We start from the raw sequence: 24,778 nt of genomic DNA on the forward strand, positions 1-24,778 counted from the left end.
CTGAAATCCCCAGAATTGTGACTGCTCCTGCTTGGACCTTGTAGAAGACTGTTCTGGTCAGGGGAGGTTCAGGTTGGAAATGAGGAGACATTTCCTCTCAGAAAGGGTAGTCAGGCATTGGAACGGGTTGCCCGGGGAGGTGGTGGCATCACTGTCTCTGGGGGTGTTCAAGGAAAGGTTGCGAATGGTGCTTAGAAACATGGTTTTGTGAGTGATATTGGGGGTAGGGTGATGCTTGGAGCGGACGGTCTTGGAGATCTTTTCCAACCTTAATGATCTGTGATTCTATGACATCCACAAGCAGCTTGGTCTATAGGCTACAGCAGAATTCAGGGATAAAACATTCCCCTGACAATCTTACTGAAGGACCTGATCCACACATGTGTGCTATGCAGGTAATGCACAGCTGGGGAGGAGGTACCATGTTTTTCGCTGCATGCCTTGGGCACTGTATTAGCTTATTAAGGAGCTGGGCTCAACCCCTTTCCTTTCAAATCGGGAGGGGAGTCAGCCTGCTGCTTCTCACAGAGGCTTTGGAGCAGGCCTTTTTGACTCATTAAGCTTCATTAGGTTAATGGAGTTTCATGGAGTTCTCCCCAGTCAATACAAGCTGTCTAAGAACAGACAGCTTTCGAGGACCATCTTCTCAGCTGGTTGTAACTTGATAGAGGTAACTGCAAAGATCTAGGAAAAGAGTGCCTCCTCAAATCACCAACCCCTCTGAGTAATTATTTTCCTCTGTTCCAGGTCTTTAACTTTGATTTAATAAAAGCTACATCTAATGACTCATAAAGGTAATGCTGAATCAGCAGAAGTCCTGAAGAATCTTGAATAATTTTGGTTTTGATTTGTGTCTTTCAAGAAGGCATCTAATGGCAGCCTACCTATGTAACAAATTCCCCCTTCTCACATGTTCACCACAGATTCCTCCCCAGACCCAGGCACCCCAGCTTACAGGGGTGGTTGTCCACTTTGAAGGTGGTGTAGCTATTGCTCATCCTCCTGGCTTTTACTGCTACCATCATTGTGTCTGCAGAATGGACTTGGACTGCTCTGCTAACATACCTCAGGCTTTGTTCCTGTGGGCACCCTGGAGAGATCCGTATTTGTCCATTAAGAGAAAGAAGGGATCAGTCAGTCACAGAAACATGCAATATCCTTGTGTGAGCTCCCCATGTCCTACTACCTGCAGGTGTAAGGGCTGGGGAGGCTGCAGTGCTGGCATCACTCAATGAGGCCTCACAAAGTGGAGGAACTTCAACTCATTTCTCAACCCAATTCATTCCCCCCTCTTAAATCACCTGCACAGGGCTGCTTCCCCTGGGGGCTGGAGATGCTCACCTACTTAGTTAAGCAAGAAGCAGCAACATCCTACAATTTCCACATGGTGTCATGAGGCTGAACCCATGGATGAATGGGTGGAGTTGGGTAAGTGAGCACACTTACAGTGCTCTCTGCCCAAGCAGATACACCTAACAGTGATCCTTGTGCTTCTGGGTCAGGTCAAGGAACTGAGTTAGCACGATCATATTTCTGGGCAGCACAGAATCAGCAGTACTTGCAAAACTTGAGTATTGAAAGGATTTGGGGGCAAGGTTGGGATGAGCACATTGCAAACAACCCCCTCAAGAAAACAAACACTTCCCACAGTAGGCATACATACATACATCTGCTGCCAGGGCACATCTGCTGGATCTCAGGAGGTAGGATGTCATATATTTAATAGAAAATAACTTAGTACCATGATTTATTCTGCCACATTTTCCCTCTCCTCTTCAACGATCTCTTTTGTGTTGGAATATCAAGCATCAAAATATGTTAATGATGAGGATTCTGATGGAATAACTAGATAGAAAGCACAGGAAGATACTGTCTTAGGGTTTTGTTGTTTTTTTCTTTTTTTTTATTTTTCATTGTAATCCCATTTTATGAATCTTCTTGCACTGGACACAAAATACCAGAGACATCAGATGTAAGCAATGCCATTTATTGAAGCTTGAAACAAATATGTCATTGTAGTTTGCTTTTAAAAACTTGAAATACTAGAACAAGCAGTGAATGTGCCAAATACACATTTTTCCTGAACAACCTGTTGAAGCTGAAGTGTTTCAGGCTAATGTGATAATACAATGATATTATGCCTCAGCACTTAATACTCTATTCAGTTTTGAGAATAGCGACCATCTGGGTTAGGATCATAAATCCACCTTTACTTAAAAAGAGATATGTCATAAGAAAAGAACCTTGCTAATGGATGGCAGAGATGTTTGCAAATACTGTTAGCGTAGAGGAGATATTAGGCTGATGAGTGCAATGTAAAAACCTATGTAAAATACAGCAGTGGCACTGCCCTATTAAAACGGTTTGTGTTGTCACAGTCTCATCCCTAAAGTTTTAAGCTGAGCAACAGTGCTGACTGTACTTCCCTGGGTAGAAAGTCCTTCATATCACTTACTCACTTTTATCCATTTCAAATGAAATAACAGCTCCCTGTAGTAAACAATGAAGCCAGGAATGGTTTTACTCCACCAGTGCTGCAAAGAGCAGTGGAAGGCACAACCTCCCAGGCACTTTTCCTCCCACCTGCACTACCTCCACTCAGTCAGCTCCCTTCTCATTAGCTCACAAGCCTGATGGCTGTTTGCTGACTTCCACTGTGCATTCCCACCAGTCTAGGCTGCTTGGACATCAGACAACTGCCTGTACTTGGCTTTACAGGCTCTGCTTTACACAATGCAGCCTGGGGCCAAACCCTGCTTAAATGCTTTCTGAATCACAGATGGGACACCTCCACTCCTTCACATGATTCAGTCCTTCACATGATTCCTCCCACGGAATAAGAACCAATCTGCCTTCTCTTGTTCAGAGGGCCGGTAACCATTCAGGACCTCAGAAGGACATAAGCACACTGTGATACTGAAAAAGCAGTATGTCTGGCATTGGCCAGCAACACCACAGATATGTATTATTTTAAGAAAATGTGCATGTAGGCTATGTACACCCATGCATGCACACGCACCACTGTAAGTCATTGCCTGCAGCTATTTATACTAGCACCATATTTGTATCAGTGGATTTTGAGTTTTATCAGCACCTATAACTGGGGTTACATTGCCATCGCAGGGGTTAGTAAATCTAACCTTACCATGCTGAACTCCCAGAGACTTCAAGTGAAGAAGTGAGCCCTTAGCCAAAGGTCACAAACCTATGAAAAAGGACAATTAGACTTGCAGTCTTCATTAGGTTAATATGATATAGTCAGGCCCAAATATTTCCATTAACTTTCATAAAAGTCTGTCTAGAAATACAACTATTGATAATCATAACTCTGTAACCATAGTGACACTTTGATTCATGGCTATGTATCTCACTCTACATTGCACAAAATATGACATTTCCCTGTATTACAATCTCAAATTGTTAGGTGGCTAGGGAGTAAATCCATGATTTTCAAAAGAGCACGAAGAGCCAAGGTGTCCAACTCCTACTGAATTTCAAAGGAATCTAAATGTCAGACTCTGTACACCTCTTTTGAAAATGCCCACCTTTCCTTCAAAGGGTCCAGTCTGGTGTCCCTAAGCGTTGTTCTGCCATTTTCAATAACACACTATTCAAAACACTGTTTCGTTGGTGCTCTCCTAATGCCAGAGGTCCAGAGCTATGCAGATACTCTGGTCTTAGGCTCCTAATCCCAGATGTCATCACTTGCACTATGATCAAGGATTTGCATGGCAGGGGGGATGAAGTTTGCTGTGAGTGAGGTGATAAGAGTAATGTGGATGTGGGTTTATGCTCTACAGGAAATACTGGATTAAATGATAGAACTGTCACTGATTATCTGTGTGAATTATATATCTGCCTATTCAGGTGGTAGATGCAAACAGCTTTGCTTTCATGGTACCAATAAATGTTGCTTAAAGCATATCTGGGAACTTAACATTCCAGATTTGGTGGGTTTCTTCTTCTTCTTCTTTTTGTTTGTTTGTTTGTTTTTGTTTTTGTTTTGTTTTTACATTAGAGCAAGAAGCAGGAGAAAACTGGCCAGAACAGGCTATTTCTGAGGTATCCTTTAGATGTTCAGTCAAGTAGGAAATGAAAAAGTTTTCTTTTAAAAAACACATTTCAAATCAGCCTACACATCATAATCAGTTATTACAAAACTCTACTTTTGTCTTTATAACAACTGAAGTGAGCAAACAATCTAGAGAAACACTGACACCTCACCTTGATTCTTAAAAAAAAAGAACAGAAAAGTGAGTGAGCACAGGGGAATGGCTGTCCCATCATCCGCCTTCACTCAGCACTCTTAAGTGGTGCTGCTGTTCCAAGAGAGTTTTGGAAAAGAGATGGAAGAAAGAGCAAGCTAAACAATCATTAAAAAACACAAAACAACCTTCTTCCAAGCTTGCCTATAGCCTCTATGCACACCTAAGTACTAGCTGCTTGCACATTGCAAATAATATTACAAATTCTGGACTTCTACAGGTGAAAAAATGAAGCAGTACATTAGAACTGATAACCATAAGGAATGTGTTTTCCCAGTTATGATCACAGATTTCCATGTATGTTGGACGGTTCAGAAAAAAACATGAAGAAACAAAACCTGTAAACAGAAGCCCCATCCAAATGAACTAGATAAAAAGCAGCTAGTGCTGAGCAGCTTGGTTGTTGTTTTCTTGGTTTTGAGGTGATTTTCTTCTAAGTTTAGTATAATTTTGTTGCTTGAGGCCTCGCTGATCCCAATATCTTGCTTTGTTACGAACTCGGGGATGACTACACGTGGAGCAGCACTGAGTCTGTATGGATGGCACCGAGCACTTGCCAATGCCTTTCAGCCTCTGGCAGAAGTGGACTGACAGTTGGTCATTGCTGCAGGGTAGGCCTATGGTGGAGAAGATGAGAAGAATTAGCTATATTTTGCTGACAAATCATCAGCACTTCAAGAATCTTAAACTGCATGTATGTTAAGGCTCATACTTAGGACAACTTTTGCTTCCTTTGTATTACTTGTCAGCTCAAGCCTCCTGAAATTTTAGGAGTTATAAGTGAAAAGTTCCTATTAAACTTCACATGACCTTCTGCCTTGGAAAATACAGCACTTTTTTATTATTGTTCAGTGAGGGTTTACTTTTGCAGAAGACAGAGCTAGTTGATGTTTCTGACTTTACTATTTCTGCTTTTAAGAGCTGCCACAGAGATTCAGTAACAATGATTTGTGTGTCTGGCACTTTGACATTCTTGTAACAGTGCATTTAAAATAAGCCCAAAGAGCTGCAGTGTGCTGCAGAGAAATGCAGGGCAGGCAGGAAGAGCATAAACAAGGCATGTAGAACTACAAGTTCAGCTTGGCTCTACTTTCTGCAGCACTAGGATAAGCCAAGGATTGCTAATATCAGTAGTAAGGTGCTGATAGGGCTGTAGTAGCTTAAATAAACTGACACATGTCAGATTTGGTTAGGCATTACTGAAATGGAGGTCCTGAGCTGTGAGAAGAGATGGCTGAGAGAAGGCAAAACTTTGCAAAAGCAGAAAGGCGGTGGATTAGTTGAATGAAGGATTTGTTCAACAAATCCCTCAACACTGGATCTAGGGAAACACAGTGAAACCAGCAGAAAGTGGTTTACAATAGATAGGAGGACTTCTTTTCAAAGCAGGCTATGAAATGCTGCAACTTGCTGCCAGAAAAGGTGGCAGAAGCAGACAGCACTGTAGGTTCAAAACAGGACGTACCATATTCATGGAAAAAGTTCCATAAATGGAAACCAAAGGAACCAGGCTAGGATGCCTTTAATAGCCCTAATATATCAGTTGGGAATGCTGGGGGAATACCAATGAAATGAACCACAGAGAACGACTAAACTCCTGTACTTTCCCTAAGTGGTACCTCCTAATGCCATCACTGGAGACAAAGTATTGGGCTGCATGCACCACTGGACTGCCCACTAGGTTATTTCCTATGCTATATTGGCTTCTTTATAGAAATAACTACTAACTAATCTGTGTAGGTACTATTTACCTGAGTCTGTCTTTCCAAACAAGGAGAGGATAGGAGATGAGCAAACCAGGTCAACCTTAGGACAAAACATGTGCTAAAGATCTGTGAATAGCAGGAGGAGTAAAGCAACTTTTATCACTCTCAAGCACATAACCAGATCTGCACTGCTCTCAGGAGTTAAAGTCATCAATCACCAGATTGCACCCTTACTGCTGACTTGCTAGGAGGGAAGAATCCTCCTCCAAAAGGTCTTTGAAGGCTCTTCCAGAACGGATCCGAGCTGTTGCTGTGGGTACCTGTTGGATACTGCTGTACACAGACTACAGAGCTTCAGGTTTTCCTTCACTTTATATTTGTCACAAAGAGGGATAAATGTACTTGTCTGTAATTTTCCCCCCACTCAGTCCCTTTTTACTGGCCAATTATCATCTGTGGGAGTTTCATTCTCTCCACCTCTTCATTTTGGAGATAGTTTCACTCTGGGGATCACTGAATTCATAGTGCCAATGGAGTATCTGGGTTCACTGCCAGTCAGATTTTTCTTAGAGTATCTTTTTCACTTTGCTTGCTTGTACTCCCATCCCAGAATCTGCAGTGCCTATAGGAGTGTCTGTCTTAAGAAAAGTCATCTGTTTGGACTTGCAGCATTTCCTACCACAGCCCTTAAAGCAGCCTATGAGTTACCTAAAACCAATCAATATAGGAAGACCCATTAATTTAGTTGCGGCAGCATCACAAATTAGGGATGCGTGCTCAGAGAACTGTTTTCCCCACCATAGCAACACAAGGCCAGAAGGGCTGGAGAACATAACGTGGTTCTGCCAATAGTGTGGCTGAACAGTAGCAGGTTAGGCTAACCTATAAATACCGAGCCTGTAACACTCAAAACAAGCTGATAGATTGAGTCAGTTCCCAGCTTTGCAGGACCGCAGAACAAAGAGCTCTTTGGACACCATCTGCCACAGGTGTATTATCATACCTGTGATTTTCCTGCACTCTTGTAGATTGCATTTCTGATGCTCCGTTGGCTTGGACTTATCTGCACACATACTGTCATCTTCAGTTTTGTTAGTTTCTGTATTCATGCACTTCACAGTTCTTTGCTGAATGCCCCCTCCACAGGAAACAGTGCACTGAAAGAGTCATTTTAACACATTTACAAGTCTTTTAAGTAGAAATTGTGCAATACGCCAGTATTTGAGCTGTAAGGTGACAGAAAGCTAAAAACACTGTATGATCCGGAAACAATGACAATAAAATATTTTGTGTACTTCATTCTCCATCTAAACATTTCCATGATGTATTGTGGCAAGATTTGTAAGGATACAGTGGACAGGGAAATAGAACAAATACAGCATCTTAGAATGTGTAAGCAGAGTGAGAGGAGTGTTTTCTACAGAAATGCAAAAGCTACATGGACAGTAGTAATCCAAATTAGTATTGCAAAATGACAAATTTTGTTTCCCGTGTGCTTTTATTTTCACCAGTTGTATTAAACATGAATAATCTCTGTCAATTAAAATGTTAGGTCTAGAAATGTCTGAGCTTAAGATTTCAGAAAAGCTCATTGAAAAGTTTTTTCTTTGGTGACATTTGCACTGTGGTTACCCTTTCTTTATGACAGCAAAACAACCACCAGCTGCTTATTCTGACTACAGACAGATGGCCATAATAGAACATTTTCAAACCATGTTCCTTTACTAGTCTAAAAATTCACTTAATTCTTCATTCCAGAGCTTATGAGAATTCAACTGAATTTTAAATTCTTATTCTCTTCAGAGAAAGAGTGGCCAGCAAGATAAAACAGTTCAATAGATACAGAATGCCAGCTGATGAAGCACAAGAGATGAATACACAACTCATAGCTCTTTAATTTTGCTGCAAATCATCCTCTCTGTATTGTATACCTCTGTATGTATGACACAATCTTATTAGTGTGAAGTACATAAAGAGATCTTAGATATCCTTTCTGCAACTTTAACGTTTAAAACTTTTTTTCTTTTTTAAATAAAGTATAATAAATGGGATTAATAAATCAGCTGCTATACATTCTGGTATTCAGTTGCCTTCACTTACATGTTTAAGTGTCAGAGTTGAAACCATTACATTACTCTAATTTCCCATTTGAAGGCTTCCTCTCAAAAGCCAACCCTCATTACATTTTCTGTGTTAAATGACTCTCCAATATTTACTTATTTATGGCTCCTGGCTTCTGGTGTTCTTTCAATGTTCTCTTCTATTATGAGGAGTATTTGTAATGTATGAATAGGTTTACAAAGGAAACTGGAGGGAAAGATTTATTAGATATACCAGATTTTTTATAAATAGCATGTACTGCAGTTACAGGAAGGTTCTCCAAACATATACACACATATATTCATCAGCTAGATTCCCAGAATCCAAAGTGGAAGGCTATTTGTCAAAATTCAGAACTTCTGTTTGTGTGGACAATTTCAGTATTCAACTAAGTTGCTTTCAGGATATCCTCCTGGCTCCCCAATCTGCCTCCTTGCTTGCCCTCTCCCCTGTTCCAATTCACAAGCTGTGAAACATTACAATGACTGGAAAGGCTCTGAAAGCACAGACAGAACAAACAGGCTAGCTGTGCTAGGAGGGACTCAGCTAGGTTTGTATCAGGGACTTTTATTAGCAATTCAAGCTCTTCCCTCCCTCTCTAAAGATAGTCTGTCTTGTTGTCTCTTTGAAATTTTACCTGACTTTGGATCTAACAGAACATGATTGAATTTATTAGTCTCTTTCAATGGAAAATTTCAAATGAATAAGGGAAGAATATCAATGGTAACACATTCTTTGTTCAAAAAGGAGAAAGAATCATCCCTATAATGTTGATCACTTGAAGGAACTGGAGCTGGCTCTGAAATGTTTGGTAATGTTTTCAAGAGATCTCCCATCATAGCTCTAGCTGTGCATAAGAATTTACACCTGTCAGGGGCACTGAAGTTCACAGACAAGTAGGTAATTAATTGTCTGCCTAATCCCTCCTCCATTTTTTGCTTTAACACGTGGTTTAATCTTTAAATAATAGCAACAATTTAAATACTACCAGATACAGCCAAGTCATGAAAACAAATACAGCAACAAAGAGTGGAAACCTACCGGGCCCCATGTCTGGTTAATCCATTGCGTACAAGGTTGCCTGTTACATGGTACCATGGCAGCAGGTCTTTTTGTCCAGTCACAATTGCCTTCTTCTGGGCAGTAGATACGTCGCTTTTGCTGGCCACCACCACATGTCCTTGAGCACTAACACAAAAGATGCACAAACCCGCAAGAAGAGATGTGGGAATGAATAAGAGCCCAGTAACAGACCATTAAGACAAGCAATGTATTCTTCATTTAGAAATGTGGATACACAGGTAACAGGAAGCATGTCCTGGACCTATGTAATTCATTTTTTTTTTCTTTGATCTAGAAAGATGTACAGAATAGCCTACATAACAAGTCTTAAAATCCAGATGAGAAGAAAAGCTCTGCAGTGAGAAATGTATTTAATCATATGCTTGGAAATAGACAGGGAAGAAGCCGTTACTGGTCCAAAATACTTGGGAGAAAGCTGTTCCTGACATATATTAATGCAAGTAATAAGACAGCATAGAAGTAGCAACACAGAACAGGCAACGCAGAACTGCTCATGCAACACCACCAGAAACAGTAATTTCTCTAACAAAAATGAGATTGCAAGTCATGTGCCTGCAGGATTAATCTGCAATATTTACAGAAGACAGTAAAAGTTCATGGGATGAAACATCTCATTTTTATGAGGTGGTTGGGGACATTAAAATTCACCCAGTGCTAACAATAAATTAACTGCAGAATGGCAATAAAAAGCATCACACAAAGATGGTATCAGGGTTATTTTGTAAGCATTCTGTTGTCCCTTTTCTATTATTAGTTTTCAACTGTTTTTTTACTACTATTCATTAGGTCTGCAGTAGAGCCTGCCTGAAATACAGACAAGATTCATACTCTAACATGAAATAAGGTGCCAGATATACTTTGAATATTGTATTGTTCCTGTCCTAAGAGGAACTGCATCCCTATGGACAGAGGATCAGAGCTGGCATCTAATAAATGAACCTTTTCGATCCAATTCTACCCGGTATGCTCAATTTGAGGACAACTGCCAGGTTGGACAACTGTTTTTATAGAATATTTTAAGTGGCAAACTATGAATTCATCACTATCACTTGGTTACTCTAATTATTTACTCCCTGCTGACTGCTCTGACAGGAAACCCACAACCGGCACACAGGATGATGTCTCCTACTGCTTACGGCAGGTGGGACGTGTCAGTGACAAGAAAGGAATGCGATCACCTCCCTTAAAATCCAAAAGTATAGGGTCCATAATGATACAAACATTGCAGCACTTCCTCCAGAGCTGCGTTTATTGGGAGCAAATATTCAAAGATCAGATCATCAGCCTACGTGCTTTAGCTGACATAAATATGTGCCTGGCTGCCTACGAAAGTTTGTTGGTACAAATTTAAATCACTAAGTGACCCCAAAATCAGATTTACATCATGTCTGACCTCAGCCTCTGGCCCATAAAATTCCAGCCACAAAAAGCATAAAACCAAATTCTAAATAGATCATAATGAGAAAGCAGTGTAACAACGGCAGCAAAAGGGAAAAGTTTGAACGAATCTCATTTACGGATCCAGCAGCATAGCTTTAACAAATCTACTTCATCTTCCAGGCCATCTGCTTCTCTGTTTCAGGGTAAGGTAATTTACAGCTGTGTAACACACGCAATCCTAAGAATGATTCTGGGAAGCCTTACTAACGTCTATGATGACTTTTGCTTTAAGCATACACAAAGACTGCAGCGTCTCTGAGTGTAATAGCTGTGTTTCTTCTTTTGTGCCAAAGTTTACTTAGCAGTGTGGGACATACCGCCACTGTTAAACAACAGCTAAAAGCTCATTCCCAGAGTCTCTTTTAAAGACCAGTACCTCATTCCAGGCCTCCACATGCCACTGCAGGCAAGGCTCCATATTACAACTGGTGCTGAGTTGTGGTTTATATCCAAGTAATTGGCAATGAAAAGGCCTGAGAAGTCGCTTTTCACGAATGTCGATGCACTGAACATCTCGGGTCTTGAAACCACCGCTGCAGTTAGCAGAGCACTGTAAACAAAACAGAAAGGAGCACTTCTTCAAATGATGCCAACAGCTGAGCCCTTCCAGTCTCCCTTTTTATCCCCAGAGCTTGCTCAAAGTGCCTCATGCATCAGTACCAGCTTCTATCCCCAAATACCACAGCCTCTCCTGCTGCTCAGGAAGAAATGAATTTGCTACCCTAAGGATAAAGACAAATACACATTTAATTATTCTATCTTCATCCAGAATTAAAGCCTATTCTGCCAATGCCACTGAATAACCACAGATTAGCTTTAACTTCTATGACTGTGGCATTAGTTGTTATCTTGCAACATTCTCGTTTACATCAATAATGATTCTTGATTTGAACAAGGAAACTGAACATCCTGCTTCCCCTGGGAGTAGGAGAATGGGTGAAAGGGGTGTCCATGTTCTTGTTCACAGAAGTCTCTGCCCCTCTGAATAAAAACAATGGACAAAATTGACTGTGCAAGAAACTCAGTACACAGCAGCCTGAAAACACATGCAAATTGTATTTGGTAATAAACTCAGACTATAGGACCTAGTCTGAAACACCTTTCCTTTAGGTGAGGGGAAGAATTAGATGAGAGGAAAAGAACACAAAGATTTACTACACCAGCAGTGGGATACAGCTGTCTTGCTGTGGTAAGTTGCCTTAAAATCTTTGAAACAAGTAATGAGAGAAAGAATTGCTGCTTGTAAAAGCAAACAAAAAATACCCATTTTAATATATGAAATTGTAGTTAGGTTTGTATATTTCAATTGCTGTAAAATAAGGAAGGCTTACACAACAGAAATCCGCTAGTAAAGGCCTTTTATCTCAAAGTGTCCTCTTGGACTGAGGCTTTAAAACATTTGTTTCCCATAGTATTTTAACATTAAATCTGATTTCTAGCTACTTTTTGTGACACAAACATCACCTACTTGTTGCAAGAGCAATAACTTTTACAAAGGAAGAGTGAAGGTGAAATATGTCTTGCTTGAAGTAGGACTGCAGAATGTCTGTGCATCATTCAAAATCAATTTTGAAGGTTTAAGTGTGGTTATGGCCTTGCCTGGACTTTCTACACAAGCACGTATTTCAAGTACAAATCAGTTCTATGTCAAAAAGCTCAATAATATAACCCAGGTTTTGTAACTATAATCTTTTCTGCAGACTCTTCTCTGCATAAATCTGCCCTCTAGTCCAATGGCAACATAACAGTCTACAAAAATGATAAGTGTCTGAGAAAGTTTGAGACACCTATCTTTCTATTCCTTCCTAAATCAACATTATTTCAAACAGAATTCTGCAGTTTTTCCTCTTCTGTGTCTTGAAAAATAGCTCACTACTTGATGCCCCAGTTCTAAACAGAATGAAGACAAAACATAATAAGCTTCAAGAAGTCACGAAAGTCCTTCCAGGTGTTCACCACACACCTTACAATATCAAAAAAAGAACTCAAACACAATTCCTTGGGTTCCACTTAACCACTTAAAAGTATCTACTTGGATACTTTCCTGTGTGTTGCCCAGACCTTTGTATGTAACTTGGACTAAAAAAGACCCTAGCCAAATTAGGCATTCTCCCCATTACATATTTCTTTATTTCTTTCTCTCTTTCTTTCTCTTTCTTTTTTTTAAATTACAAAAATTATGAGTTATATGAACGGGGAATAGACCATGCCATGTGAGAAATGAGTAGACACTGACCAAGGTGAAGAGGAGTGTGAAAAGTCCCTCTCCCAAATTTTTACCTCCTTATTAAAATTAGGATATACCTATAGAGGCAGAGATCAAAAAGAAACACTTGCAAATATGTAGAGCTTTGCCCTAGGATCTCCACAAAACATGGACCATGAGCTGTGCGTTAGCTCTAGGTGCAAGATTTAATGAACATGACCCCCCCCCACAGGAAGAATAAAATTCACAGCAGGTGCATTACCATAAATAACTTAGGAAATTAGCACTGGATGGTCAACTGGGAATCATGTATGCATTCATTAAATAAATGCTTATTTTAAAAATGAAGTAGTTAGAAATCCCTAGTCTTTGAAGAGCGCAAGCTTACTGTTCAAACGCAGCTCTCCAAATGAAGTTACCTTGCTCCAATTTCCTGTTTTCCAGCTAGCACATGGGCGGAGATAACATTTTCTGACAGGATCAGGCTGTTTTGTGTGTTGACAGTGAGATGCATTTTTACTGCTGCACTCCACGTGTCTCCAGAAAGCTCCCATTCCACAGGTGGTAGAGCACTGGCCAAGGGGAGAGGAAAGCCCAAGGGGAAAACTTGAGGTTAGTAAATCATTCTGGTAACAATTCAGGTGCCTGAACAAAAATATCTAGAGATTTTAGATAGCCTAGGTTATTTGAGAAGTCTGTACAGATGTTCAAAAGAAGACTTAAATTTACCAGTCTTACATGTACTTAAAATTACAAAGGAGGGCTTTCTGTTGCTGTGTTAGGAAAATACCAATTCTGCCTTACAGCATGCAAACATTCTGATTTATACTCTGGAAAACTTCTGCTTATTGAGACATTCTAAATCTGTACCAGCTGTTCCAACGTTTCCCTCTCTGATCTTTGGGGAATCTAAGGCAAAATGTCATTGCATCCAATCTTCGTCAGTGTTCCCTCTCTATCCCTAACACTGCTAATGAGATATTTAGCAAATTGAATACATGATGCTGAAAACCTGAAATAAATTGTGAGAGACTCCTGGGAAAACTCCACAGTAAAACTATTTTTAAAAGCATGAATCCAAAGTGTGGATAAGTGTTTCCAAAACTGCAGGACGGCTTTAGTATCAGAGGTAAGAGGCCATGGATTGTGCCAGTCTAGCTCCCAAGAGTGCCTGCTTTTCAGCAAGAAGCCCCTGTAAAGAGGTAAAAATTGACTGGAGACCCCCCTTTTACATTTTTCTGCCTTAAAATGTGAGGGACAGTAAACTATATGCATAGAGTCAAATCCAACACATGCCAAGCATATTATAGCTGGCATGAGAAACAGCATAAATAGTCCCGGATTAAGCCACTGAATGATGAAGAGAGCAACTTCTACTGTGTGGTTTACGGTAAATTTACAAGTACAGACATATCCTAAGGAGCAAAGAAGCATCAGAATACTGGCAGTTATTCTGAAATTTATCAAGTGCATTACAGTAACAGTAGAAAGACAGGATAGCAAGAGATTCATCTACATAGAATATGGTGGTATTGAAATATCAAGGCCTTAAAGATAAGTCATCAAAAAACAGGAAGTGATTTTTTCTAAGAACAGGTAAACAAGACAAAAATACACAAAGTCAGGAAACTGTAGACTAAAAATTATTTCTAAGTAAGGAACAATAAGAAAACATTCTGTCAGTGTTAGAATCAAGTTGTGTGTATGGGGAAATATAAGTCCTTCATCTCATGAGAAATGTAATAGCTGACATTCACAAAATCACAGGATAGGACAGGATGCCTGTAGGTCATATTGTCCAATCCACCTGCTCAAGCTGGACCATCTAGAGCCAGTTGCTCAGGACCATGGCCAGAAGGCAGAAATTAAGTGGGCCAGGTTTCACATAAAGTTAATTTTAACTAGAAGCAGCAGCTTGAATCAAAATAGCAAAAGATAACTAAAATATTAAAAATAGTAAATTGAGATGTGTTAAGTATCCTCAAATTGTTTTCATCGGTTCTGCAAAGTTGCATTTATTGACCATACCACAATAGCGATTCAGGTGTTCATAAATGACCTTTGAACTGTTGAGAATAATCTTTAAAAATTATGGAAGATTAAGGAGGCCCCAGAGGATTAGAGAAGAACACCTTTCAAATTACCTTTGGGAAAACAAAAAGACAGATCTATGGACTAAGAACACACTGCCTAGCTTCACAGGAAGATACAAAAGCAAAATATTAAACAATCAAGACCAAAATGGCATATGGTAACAACAATAAAGCAGACAACATGGACCTTTCAAGAACAAATAGGGTACCTGGTTTAATGAAAAAAAGAGAGCCAGTCAACATGATGCACATTGGCATGATTGTTCTCTTAGCAAATGATAGAAATATGACCCAAGTGAAATCATTACAATGCACATCTAATCAAAAAAGTATAATAAAGTGGTCCTCAGTGATTCAACATCACAATGAAAAGATGTTTCAAATGCAGCCCTGCAGGTCTCTGTCCAGAGCCAAGCTTTCTTCAGTATTTTCATTAAAAAATTGAATGATGAAGGAGAGCATGCACTTAAAAATTTTGCAGATGACACCAAGTTGGGAGAGTTGGCAGGAACACTGGAAGACACAACCTGAATTCAAAAATGTCTTGCCAAGTAGAAAAATCTCAAGGAAACAGTAAACTGAAATTTAAAAGATGTAAAAAAACTGCATTTAGGAAAAACCTTTTATATATATATAAAGCTTTGTGTACATATATATATATATATATACACACAACAAACAAAACCAAGAACATCTGTTGAAAATAATAATATTGTATTAAGGGATCCAGGTTTTCAATGGTCCACAAATCAAATGAATCAAAATGGAATGGATACAAAACAAGCCAAATTTCATCCCAACAGTAATATATATATACATGTGTATGTGTGTATACGTTTGAGTATATATATATATATATATATACATACACACACGCAAAACTATACAACTATAGCTATTATTCCATTTTATTTGCCATCTGTCAGCTAGGTCCATAATGAGCACCACTGCCGATAGCTTGATGACCAGTGATGAGTGGTCCTAAGGGTGTGATCATAGAATTGTAGAATGGCTTGGGTTGGAAGGGGCCTTAAAAGACCATCTAGTTCCAATTCCCCTGCATTGGGCAGGGACACCACCCATTAGATCAGGTTGCCCAGGGCCTCATCCAACCTGGCCTTGAACACCTCCAGGGATGGGGCATCCACAGCTTCTCTGTGCATCCCATGTCAATGCCTCACCACCCTCTGAGTAAAGAATTTCCTCCTGACATCTCATCTAAATCATCTCTCTTTTAGTTTAAAAGCATTCCACCTTGTCCTATCATTATATGATAACGCAAAAAGTTGCTCTCCATAGTTTTTATAAGCCCCCTTTAAGTATTGAAAAGCTGCAATGACGTCACCTTGGAGCCTTCTCTTCTCCAGGCTGCACATCCCCAGCTCCTTCAGCCTTTCTTCATAAGACAGGTGCTCCAGCCCTCTGACCATCCTCATGGCCCTCATTTGGACCCACTCTAACAGATCCGCATGCTTCTGGAACAAGCTGCCCAGAGAAGCTGTGGATGCCCCATCCCCAGAAGGATTCAAGCTCAGGTTGAATGGGGTTTTGAACAACCTGGTGTAGTGGAAGGTTCCCTGCCCATGGCAGGGGGTTGGAATTAGGTGGTCTTTAAGGTCCCTTCCAACCCAAACCATTCTATTTTTTTTTTATATTCAGTGCAACAAAGCCTCCAGTTATGGACTCTCAGCTGTACTGTTTAACTTGGCTGTCAAAGAAAGGCCATCAAAAAAAATTAAGTAACTTGTTCAGATACCAAAGTCTCTCACTTCAGGTATTATGATTTCAAGAACATCAACAAAAATGGGTATGTTTGCCCCTTCACCGGCCCTGACCTCCTGAATAAGTACTATCTCAGAACACAATAAGATAACAGCACAGAAACCTGACTGTCAAAAAGCATCGTTATGTGTATTGGTAAAGGAAAGTCAATAGTGCAATACAAAAGATGGTAAGCACTTCTGGAAGGCTATAGCAAACTCTGCAATTTATATTGCTCCTGCACAGAAAATAGAAGTTACTCAAGCTTTATAACCGTTCAGCAATGATCAGAGATAGCCAAGTCTGGGAAGCACAGTTCTCTACCTGCTCGATTTAGCATGTGATATACTTGCAAAGTAAGAGTTATGCTCACAAAATTGAAAACTTCTCTCTGAAAAGCTAAGAAACTGAGACAAGTCTGAAGGTGATGCTGTAAAACATCTTCCAAATGCTTAACAACTCAAAAGAGTTTTCAAACTTCCTGTGAGCTGTACTTGTTTCATTTACTCAAATAGGAAACCAGAGCTTTCAATAGTAGTATTACGGGATATTAACACCTGTTTTGATCTAACTTCGTTCTGGCACAGCCATTGATTCAGACAAAAACTGCTCATTTCTACCTTCAAATAACAAGACATAGCTTAATGCTACAATTATCAGCTATTGTATCCAAAGATACTGGAATAACCAAAGCCACTGGCCTGACTATTTTAATTTTTATGCTAACCAGACAAAATGCTTCATGTGTACTACTGCTTCAACCCAGTTCCAACATATGATCACCTAAACGTCTAAGAATGGTGCAGAACTCCATATTACAATGTCTCTCTGTGGACATGTGCTGGACAAATTAATGGCCCAGATATACCAGTTTAACTTTGGACTAACATTCTTATCTTGAATTTGCAGATTCAGACTGGTTTTACCAGGCAGAATGTTGCTCTGAGTTGGGAGGTTTTTGCTTAATGGTGGATACAAATACTGATGGTGGTATGAGATAGAAATGCACCACAAAAATCTGTTAATAGACAACTAAAAATATGTTTCAGCAACCATGATATCGATTTGCTTTATATAATAATAAAGCCAGCTTACCTACATGACCCTGGTCATGTACTAACTTAGGAAACACACATAATTAGAGAGAAATGATATATAAGGAAACGTTAGAACACAGTAGCATATCTACAGCTAACTTGAATTATGTACTTATTTGGAAATACAAGCACACTCATTTGGTGTCTCCAGGATTCATCTAATAGCTTATCTTTTTGCTATGCTTTAAAACAAAGCTCTTGAGGTATCTCTGGTTACAGTCAACCCTGAATGTCATGTCCCTGGAAGAGCTATGCATAGTTTTGCAGAATCCATAAATGGACACATTTTATTTAAGGAGCCTAATGCTAGATGCTCCAAGTTCTGTTACCCATTTTTATACTAATATTTCATTTGAATTTATGCTATTCATGTCAGATAATTGTGACAAAGCAAGATTTATTTCCTCAACAGTGGTTCAGAGAGCTGACAAGCTCTCCACTACTTACGAGTTAAAAATAACTTACCTCACTCCAGTTCCCTACTATCCAGTAGGCATCACCAGGCAAACTGTTGGATGTTATTAGGTGGTTACTTTCTGTGACATTCGTCAAAACCCCATCAGATGCACTTTGGTTCCTGGTAGCATGCTCAAGAGCTGACGATTGTGTACTGGACGTTATGTTGGCAGGGAGCTTTATTTCTGTTCTGTTGTCAGTCTCGTCTCTCAGTACATTACCAAACACTGTGGGCATTACTGTAACAGATGCTTCTTGGGTAGTTACTTCTATGCCAGGCACATCAACTTGCAGACTAATAGAGTTTGCTGGTGTTGGAAATGCCAGCCCTTGTGCTGTTCTGCTAACAGGAAGGAGCGCAGAAGGCTCCTGGGGAAGAGATGCTGGGGGGAGGTGAGAAGTCACACTCTCATTCTGAAGGATGTGAGAGCTGGTATCTATCGTTGTGCTCCTGGTTGTAATTTCAGGATCGTGTTCTGTGCTGTAAAGATGATCAATCTGTTTCCCACTGCCTCCTACTGACCCGTCAATGTCATCAGATTCTTCGGTTAAGTAATCATAGCTGGAACTTATTTCTGGGCTACTGGTAAAAGAGGAGACAGGAGTGTACTCACTTTTTTGCACCTCACCTGCTATAGTAGAAACTGGCTCACTTTTAGAAACATTTTCAGCATGCTTTATAATTTCGGTACTTGAGCTATTATGAAAAGGCCACAAAGTAGTATTTTGGTGTGAACTATTTTCGGTAGAAACAACAGGATAGTTGTAAACACCAGTTGATCCAACAAAATTATTTTTTAATGTTTTGCTGGTTGTTCCTTCTTTTTCAGAGACATTACCCAAACTAGAGGATGTAGGCAAACAGGGAGTTACACTTTCAGGATTGGGAGGTTTTGTTGTTGTATGGAACCTTGGGCTTGGTAGAGGTATGGGTATCCTGTTAGGATGACTCCGTTTGGGATTAGTTGTTGTTTTTCTGATTATGATCTTTCCTCTTCTGGGTGCCAGTGGGGGTATCAGAAATCTTCCAGCAGAAGGACATTGCTGAAGACCACACAGGGCCTTAGAGTTTGGTCTCTTGGAACTATCACATGGCTCATGGTTATTTTTGGCACAAGTAACATTCCGAGTCCTTATCCCTCCACCACAAGTAACTGTGCACTGCAGAAGAAACAGAATTAATACAATACCTCTCTTCATTCTGTTGTACAAGTCAATTAAGCAACAACTGGCCGCTCTCTTCAATAAAGAAGAATCATTGCAAATAATCAATAACGTGTTTTTTGTTTGTTTGTTTGTTTGTTTGTTTGTTTGTTTTCCCCTGAGGAACAAGACCTTCATTTTAGTGATTTTCTGTTATCATGGAGCCTTTGCCAAATTTTTAGAAGAGTAAATGTCACCTTGAGTGACAACTTGAGTGATAAACAACTACTTGATAAAGACAAAATATGGAATTCTAGAAAAATATGCCAGAATTTGATTTCTACTGTGAAACAATCACAAAAATTGTTTAGCCAACACCTTTACCACCAAAGTATGAAAAACAGACTGAAAAAGCTGCCATCAAAAGCATCTATCTGGCTCACTGTTGGTGGCTCATGATGCCACAAACCTGCTGTGATGACTTGTGCAACACCTAGATCCTTGCTGAGTTTATGAAATGGATCTTTCATTCAGACTGAGTGCAGGCAGACTTATTCTGACAGGGCTATTCACATCTCTCCTAAATTATGGACTACTACAAGTAATTAACCTATGTGTCTGGTTTAAACCAGGTACTCAGCACACTTACAAACACTCCTACTGCCAGCACTTTAAAATCCCTGGGTTATCTAACCTTCTTAGAGCTAGTCAAGGTCACAGAGCAGTAGAAAGACCTGTGACCTTGTGTTATTGGTGCTTCCTGCGTTGCCAACACCAGTACAGTAACATCAGCTCTGCAGCAACAGGTGCAGGGAAGAAAGCAGAGTAACCTCAGAGCAGACACATTCGTTAGACATTCTGTCTGTCCTCCTTGCGCTTCGAGCAGTGTAGCATATTTAGTGTACTCAGAGCCATGCAAGTTTACATCAGCTACAATTTGACCTCTGAAGTTGTTGAGACTGGCAGTAGGATTTTGCCTACTGAGGAAGACAGTAACTGCTGGCATTATGTTGCTGCTTCCAGAGAAATACAACACACTTACTTTGCCACCTGGACAATTAAGATCAGCATTCTGGTAAATTAAAAAGAACATCTAACCTCATTAGCTTTCTGGGACAATATCTGTCTTTCTCCAAGAACTAGCTTTGAAAACCTCTGCGTTAGATTACAGCCAAGTACTAAAAAGAGATTTCAGAATGGCTGTAACACTTCATCCTCATTATCTGCCTACTTAACACAAATTAAACAGCAAAGTAAGTTCAGAGTAAAAGGAAGTTTTGCCTGTATAAAAACTCTTTCTCAAATTTACCAGCAAAAACAAAACAAAACTTTCTCTAATTACAAACGTACTGAAAATATTGTCGTTTGTTCAGGAGAAATAATTGAGCCCATACTCCTCCTCCCTACAACTCCCACTTTTTGCAGGTGAATAAAACCATCATAGAATTCTACTAGCTAGCTCATTATCCTGATTCTGCTATCAAACTCATTAGTGAGTTTGATAAAAAAAAATAGAAATAGGAGAAAGAAGACAGAAGAGTTTTTAAAAATGAAAGTTTTGGAAGTTTTGAAAAACCTGTTAAACTTCAATTTTATTGACATCTGAAATGGAAATATTTGTTGTGCATTTGTTTTCATGATTATCAGTTACACGTTCTTATCTCAGTAGATACACAAAACTGCCTACTTGTGAGGTTAAACATAAGCAAATCTTACTATATCAGAACAAAACAATTTTAAAATTTTACATGACGCAAAACCTATTTCTTTCCCCCAAAAGATGTATCTTTGGTGTGTTTTTAGGTTTCATGTAGAAGTAGACTGCTCAGCATGTTGGGGCTTCAATGAAATGTGAAGTTGGGAAGCACTTGCATATACCAGCAACATAATCTGAAGAAAGCTAAGGAGCGCGAGGTCCTTCCACAGATTAAAATGTAGGACAGAGTATAAAAAACAAGTGCTCCCAATTAATACTAGCATATATTGCAGAATGTGTTCTAGTATATTTAGACAAATTAACTATTTTGCAGTCATTAACTTGACCACCTCACATTCTGCAGTTCATCAGCTGTCAATGAAATAACTGCACAGTATTTAATTAACACTTGAAGGGTGCACAGATATTCTAGTGTTAATCTGAGCTTCTAACTAATACTAGAAGTAAAACGCTAGCACGCTGTTGCAAAAAAAATGACAGAGATATAAATGTAAAAGATATATAAATGTAAAAACTCTGAAAAAGTTTTTTTGTATTCCTGTAGACACGACACAGAGCCTTCCCCATCTGGTTCACAGCAGTAATTTGTATTGCATAGAATTCTGTGCATGCAAACATGCACTGCTCTGTGGCACCAATAGCCCAGCATGCCAAAACCTTAGAAACATCTCACACACTACTCTTGTGAAGACTCGTTAAAAAATAAGGAAAAAACAAAAAACAAAAAACAAACAAACAAAAAACCAGATTATTGGTCTTCCCTTGATTATGATGGGTCATTTTGAAAAAATAAAAAACAGAAAACAAATATTTAATGCTACAGGTGATATGAATTTACCTCAGTCCAGTTGCTCACTGTCCAGTCAGATGGGCACAAGACATCCCTGTTGCATGACAGATGGGTCTTTGGTTTAAGTAGGTGCTGGCATTCGGTGACAGCCAATGCCTGCTCATCAGATCCTACTGTCTGGATGCAAAGTACAGTTCGTTTTTTCTGTCCCGTTGGGCCACATGTTGTTGAACATTTCTGCCATTCTCCTGCCCACCATCTGAAAAATGGGTGATACGAAGCATTACAGAATATAATCCATAACCAGTGCATTAAAGATACTCCTTCACATCTAGACTGAGTAACTGCTAGGAAGCATACTTATCCTTTTACTCTATCGTATTATCTGCTTATTGTTACCTTAATAATACAGAAAGAGTTAACAAATCAGAATCATCAGAGGGTGTGTAATTACAACAGCTAGGTGGAATAGACCACCACACGTGTCTATGGAGAGAGTGCTACTGGAGCGTTCAAACTGGCATTGGCACTGTACTCCCTGCACAAGGGCAAGCAGCAAGGCTTATTGACATCAGAAGACCAGAAGCCACATTGCTTGCAGTCAGAGCTATGCTGCTTGCACCCCCGCAGGATCAGTGCCCAGCAGTGCTGTATCTCTGGGCCTAGCTGGGTGGTCAGTACTACAGCGACCTTTTCTGTACTTTGTTCCTTCATAAAGCAAAAACAAGCCCCTTTTGTGTCTCTCCTGATTACAGATGGTCTTCCATAGCATACTGTGCAATGCTTTACCAAATGAAAATTAAATATTTCATCTCATATCAGTGTTCCAGTGCAGCTTAGAGTACCCTAGGCAAGAATATAGCATCTATCCCAAGATGCTATATAGGCAGCTTAGCTCAGCTGTGAACTCCAGGCTAAAAATGTTCCTAGACATTGTAAGTTGCTCCTGAGTTTTGAAGTAAGTCATGCCAAAGCCTTACACACAAAGCCCCCACCAGGGACATATATTTCATTATGTATTTTGCTTTTATAGAAATATGAATTCATATAGAAATATGAATAAAGAAATATGAATAAAGAAATATGCTTTTCTAGACAAAAAGGGCAAAAAAAATGTTTTGGGCTCAAACCCAAAATAACTGTCTTTTTTTCCTCCCCTCCTTTTTAGGCCAATGAACTTGAAGCAAAATAAACCCATTTCGATAAACACATCAAAGTTCTATGGCAGGTTTTATTGCAGTTTTTAGCATTCATCTGCATCTGTCACAATCTTCTTGCTTTCTCTCCCATCTTACTGCATTTCTGGCTTTTTCGGTTTGCTGATAATCCCTCTCCCCTTTCAACTTTCATCCTCTGTTTACCGATTAATTTATTCTTCAATTGCTAATGAGCTGTCACTGATGTGGAAGGCACCGATAGGCACTGATATCTACTCATAATCATTCCAAAAGAAAAAAGAAAAAAAAAGACTCAGAGCAATCAAGCTACACATACAGCTCATTTATGCAACCATCTGGTCTCCTCTAGGGTACCTACACCTTCCTTCTCTTTACTTATGAATACATATTGCATTTCCTTTTAAATTACACTGTAAGCCCTTTGGGGCATGTGGTGGAATGGTAACCCACAGCCACAGCCCTGCATGAGGCCACTGGACACTGCTGTAATAAAACGAACAAATTAATTCTCTCCTTCTGCCTTTCTTTGGAGTGTTTCTTGCTCTATCAGGTTTCTATGAATAACAAAGCAAAGCTAACAACTATTTAAAAAGAAAGACAAAGTGCACCTCAGATGTATGTGGCAAAAAATAAGAGAAAAAGATATTATCATAACCTTAATCAAGTCATTTCAGGGTTGTTTTCATCTCTTGCATCTCCTCTCCAATTCTCTTTATCATCTCTAGTATCTTGTAAACAGCTGACGCTTTGGCACAAATGCAATCTGAAGTATGTGAATTGCCCTATTAATTTTAATGGAACCAGATCACGTATTTCCAGTTACAAACATGCTAAGCTGACACCCCCTCCCTCACTATTTTCATGTGGCTCTGAGTGAGGGTTCAGCAGTTCGCAGGTTTAAGTACTGAACTCTTAGTGCTAAATTATCAGTTTCCTACAGAACCTACCTTCACCAGCAGCAATGGTAAATTATTAAAAAGCTAGCACACACAAAACATTTTTAAAAAAGTCACTGAAGAAAATAAATTCTCTGAAGTTAGGAAATCCCAGAATTAAGATTGTACCCTATTGCACCTGCATGGACTACTTTTGGTCATGGAACTTTTCCACTGAACCCTTCCTCATGCACTGTAGGTAGCAGATGGTACTAATGAGTCAACTAGTTAATTGACTAGCACCTTGTTCACCACACACAATTCAAACAAGAACTTGCTTTTATTAAAAGCTTATTCTCATCAGTAACTGGAGTTCTAATGGTGCATATTTCTTATTTACATTCTAGTGTAGATGCATCTGTCTTAAACACTCAGTCATGAGAAACTTAACATGGAAATAGAGTCTGGCTCTTGTGGTCCCCACTGAAGACTTCTGAATTGCAGAAGAGGAAGACAGGCAAAGCAAGGAGTGAAGAACATTTGCCATCTACTTGTCTGTTCTATTGCAGGGTGCTCCAAAGCAGGTCCTGGACTACACATAAGGGAGCAGCCATGTGAGTGACAAAACACCAGTCATCTAGGAGCTTCTTCTGTCTCCACACTGCAGAGCCATGACTGAAACTGGAGGTGGCTTCTGAACACAGCCAGAATTGACACAACTATCTGAGATCCACACACCCAACTTCTAAATTGAGATGACCAAGCTGTCAGACCTCGCAGCTGTAAGCTAGAGAGTGGACGGCAGTGCCAGACAGACTTAGCTTTGGGCAGGTTATAGAAAGCCTTTTTTTTTTTTTTTTCTCAATCA

At 39.7% G+C, this 24,778-nt stretch overlaps 1 protein-coding gene across 3 annotated transcripts in view; it reads right to left on the bottom strand.

The window, feature by feature from the left end:
* Positions 1-1,971: 1,971 nt before the first annotated feature.
* The window catches only part of ADAMTS12 (ADAM metallopeptidase with thrombospondin type 1 motif 12), a 172,173-nt gene continuing 149,366 nt past the window's right edge, over positions 1,972-24,778 (bottom strand). For all 3 annotated transcript variants that reach the window (XM_068666284.1, XM_068666285.1, XM_068666286.1), the window contains 7 exons: positions 21,906-22,116; positions 18,217-19,368; positions 13,220-13,372; positions 10,971-11,144; positions 9,113-9,259; positions 6,975-7,128; positions 1,972-4,882 (listed from right to left, as the gene is read on the bottom strand). In XM_068666284.1, the coding sequence (XP_068522385.1) occupies positions 4,647-4,882; positions 6,975-7,128; positions 9,113-9,259; positions 10,971-11,144; positions 13,220-13,372; positions 18,217-19,368; positions 21,906-22,116 (2,227 nt within the window). In that variant the 3' untranslated portion in view covers positions 1,972-4,646. The remainder of the gene's footprint in view (positions 4,883-6,974; positions 7,129-9,112; positions 9,260-10,970; positions 11,145-13,219; positions 13,373-18,216; positions 19,369-21,905; positions 22,117-24,778) is intronic.

This window comes from Anas acuta, chromosome Z (assembly GCF_963932015.1).
Source record: "Anas acuta chromosome Z, bAnaAcu1.1, whole genome shotgun sequence".
Taxonomy (NCBI): domain Eukaryota; kingdom Metazoa; phylum Chordata; class Aves; order Anseriformes; family Anatidae; genus Anas; species Anas acuta.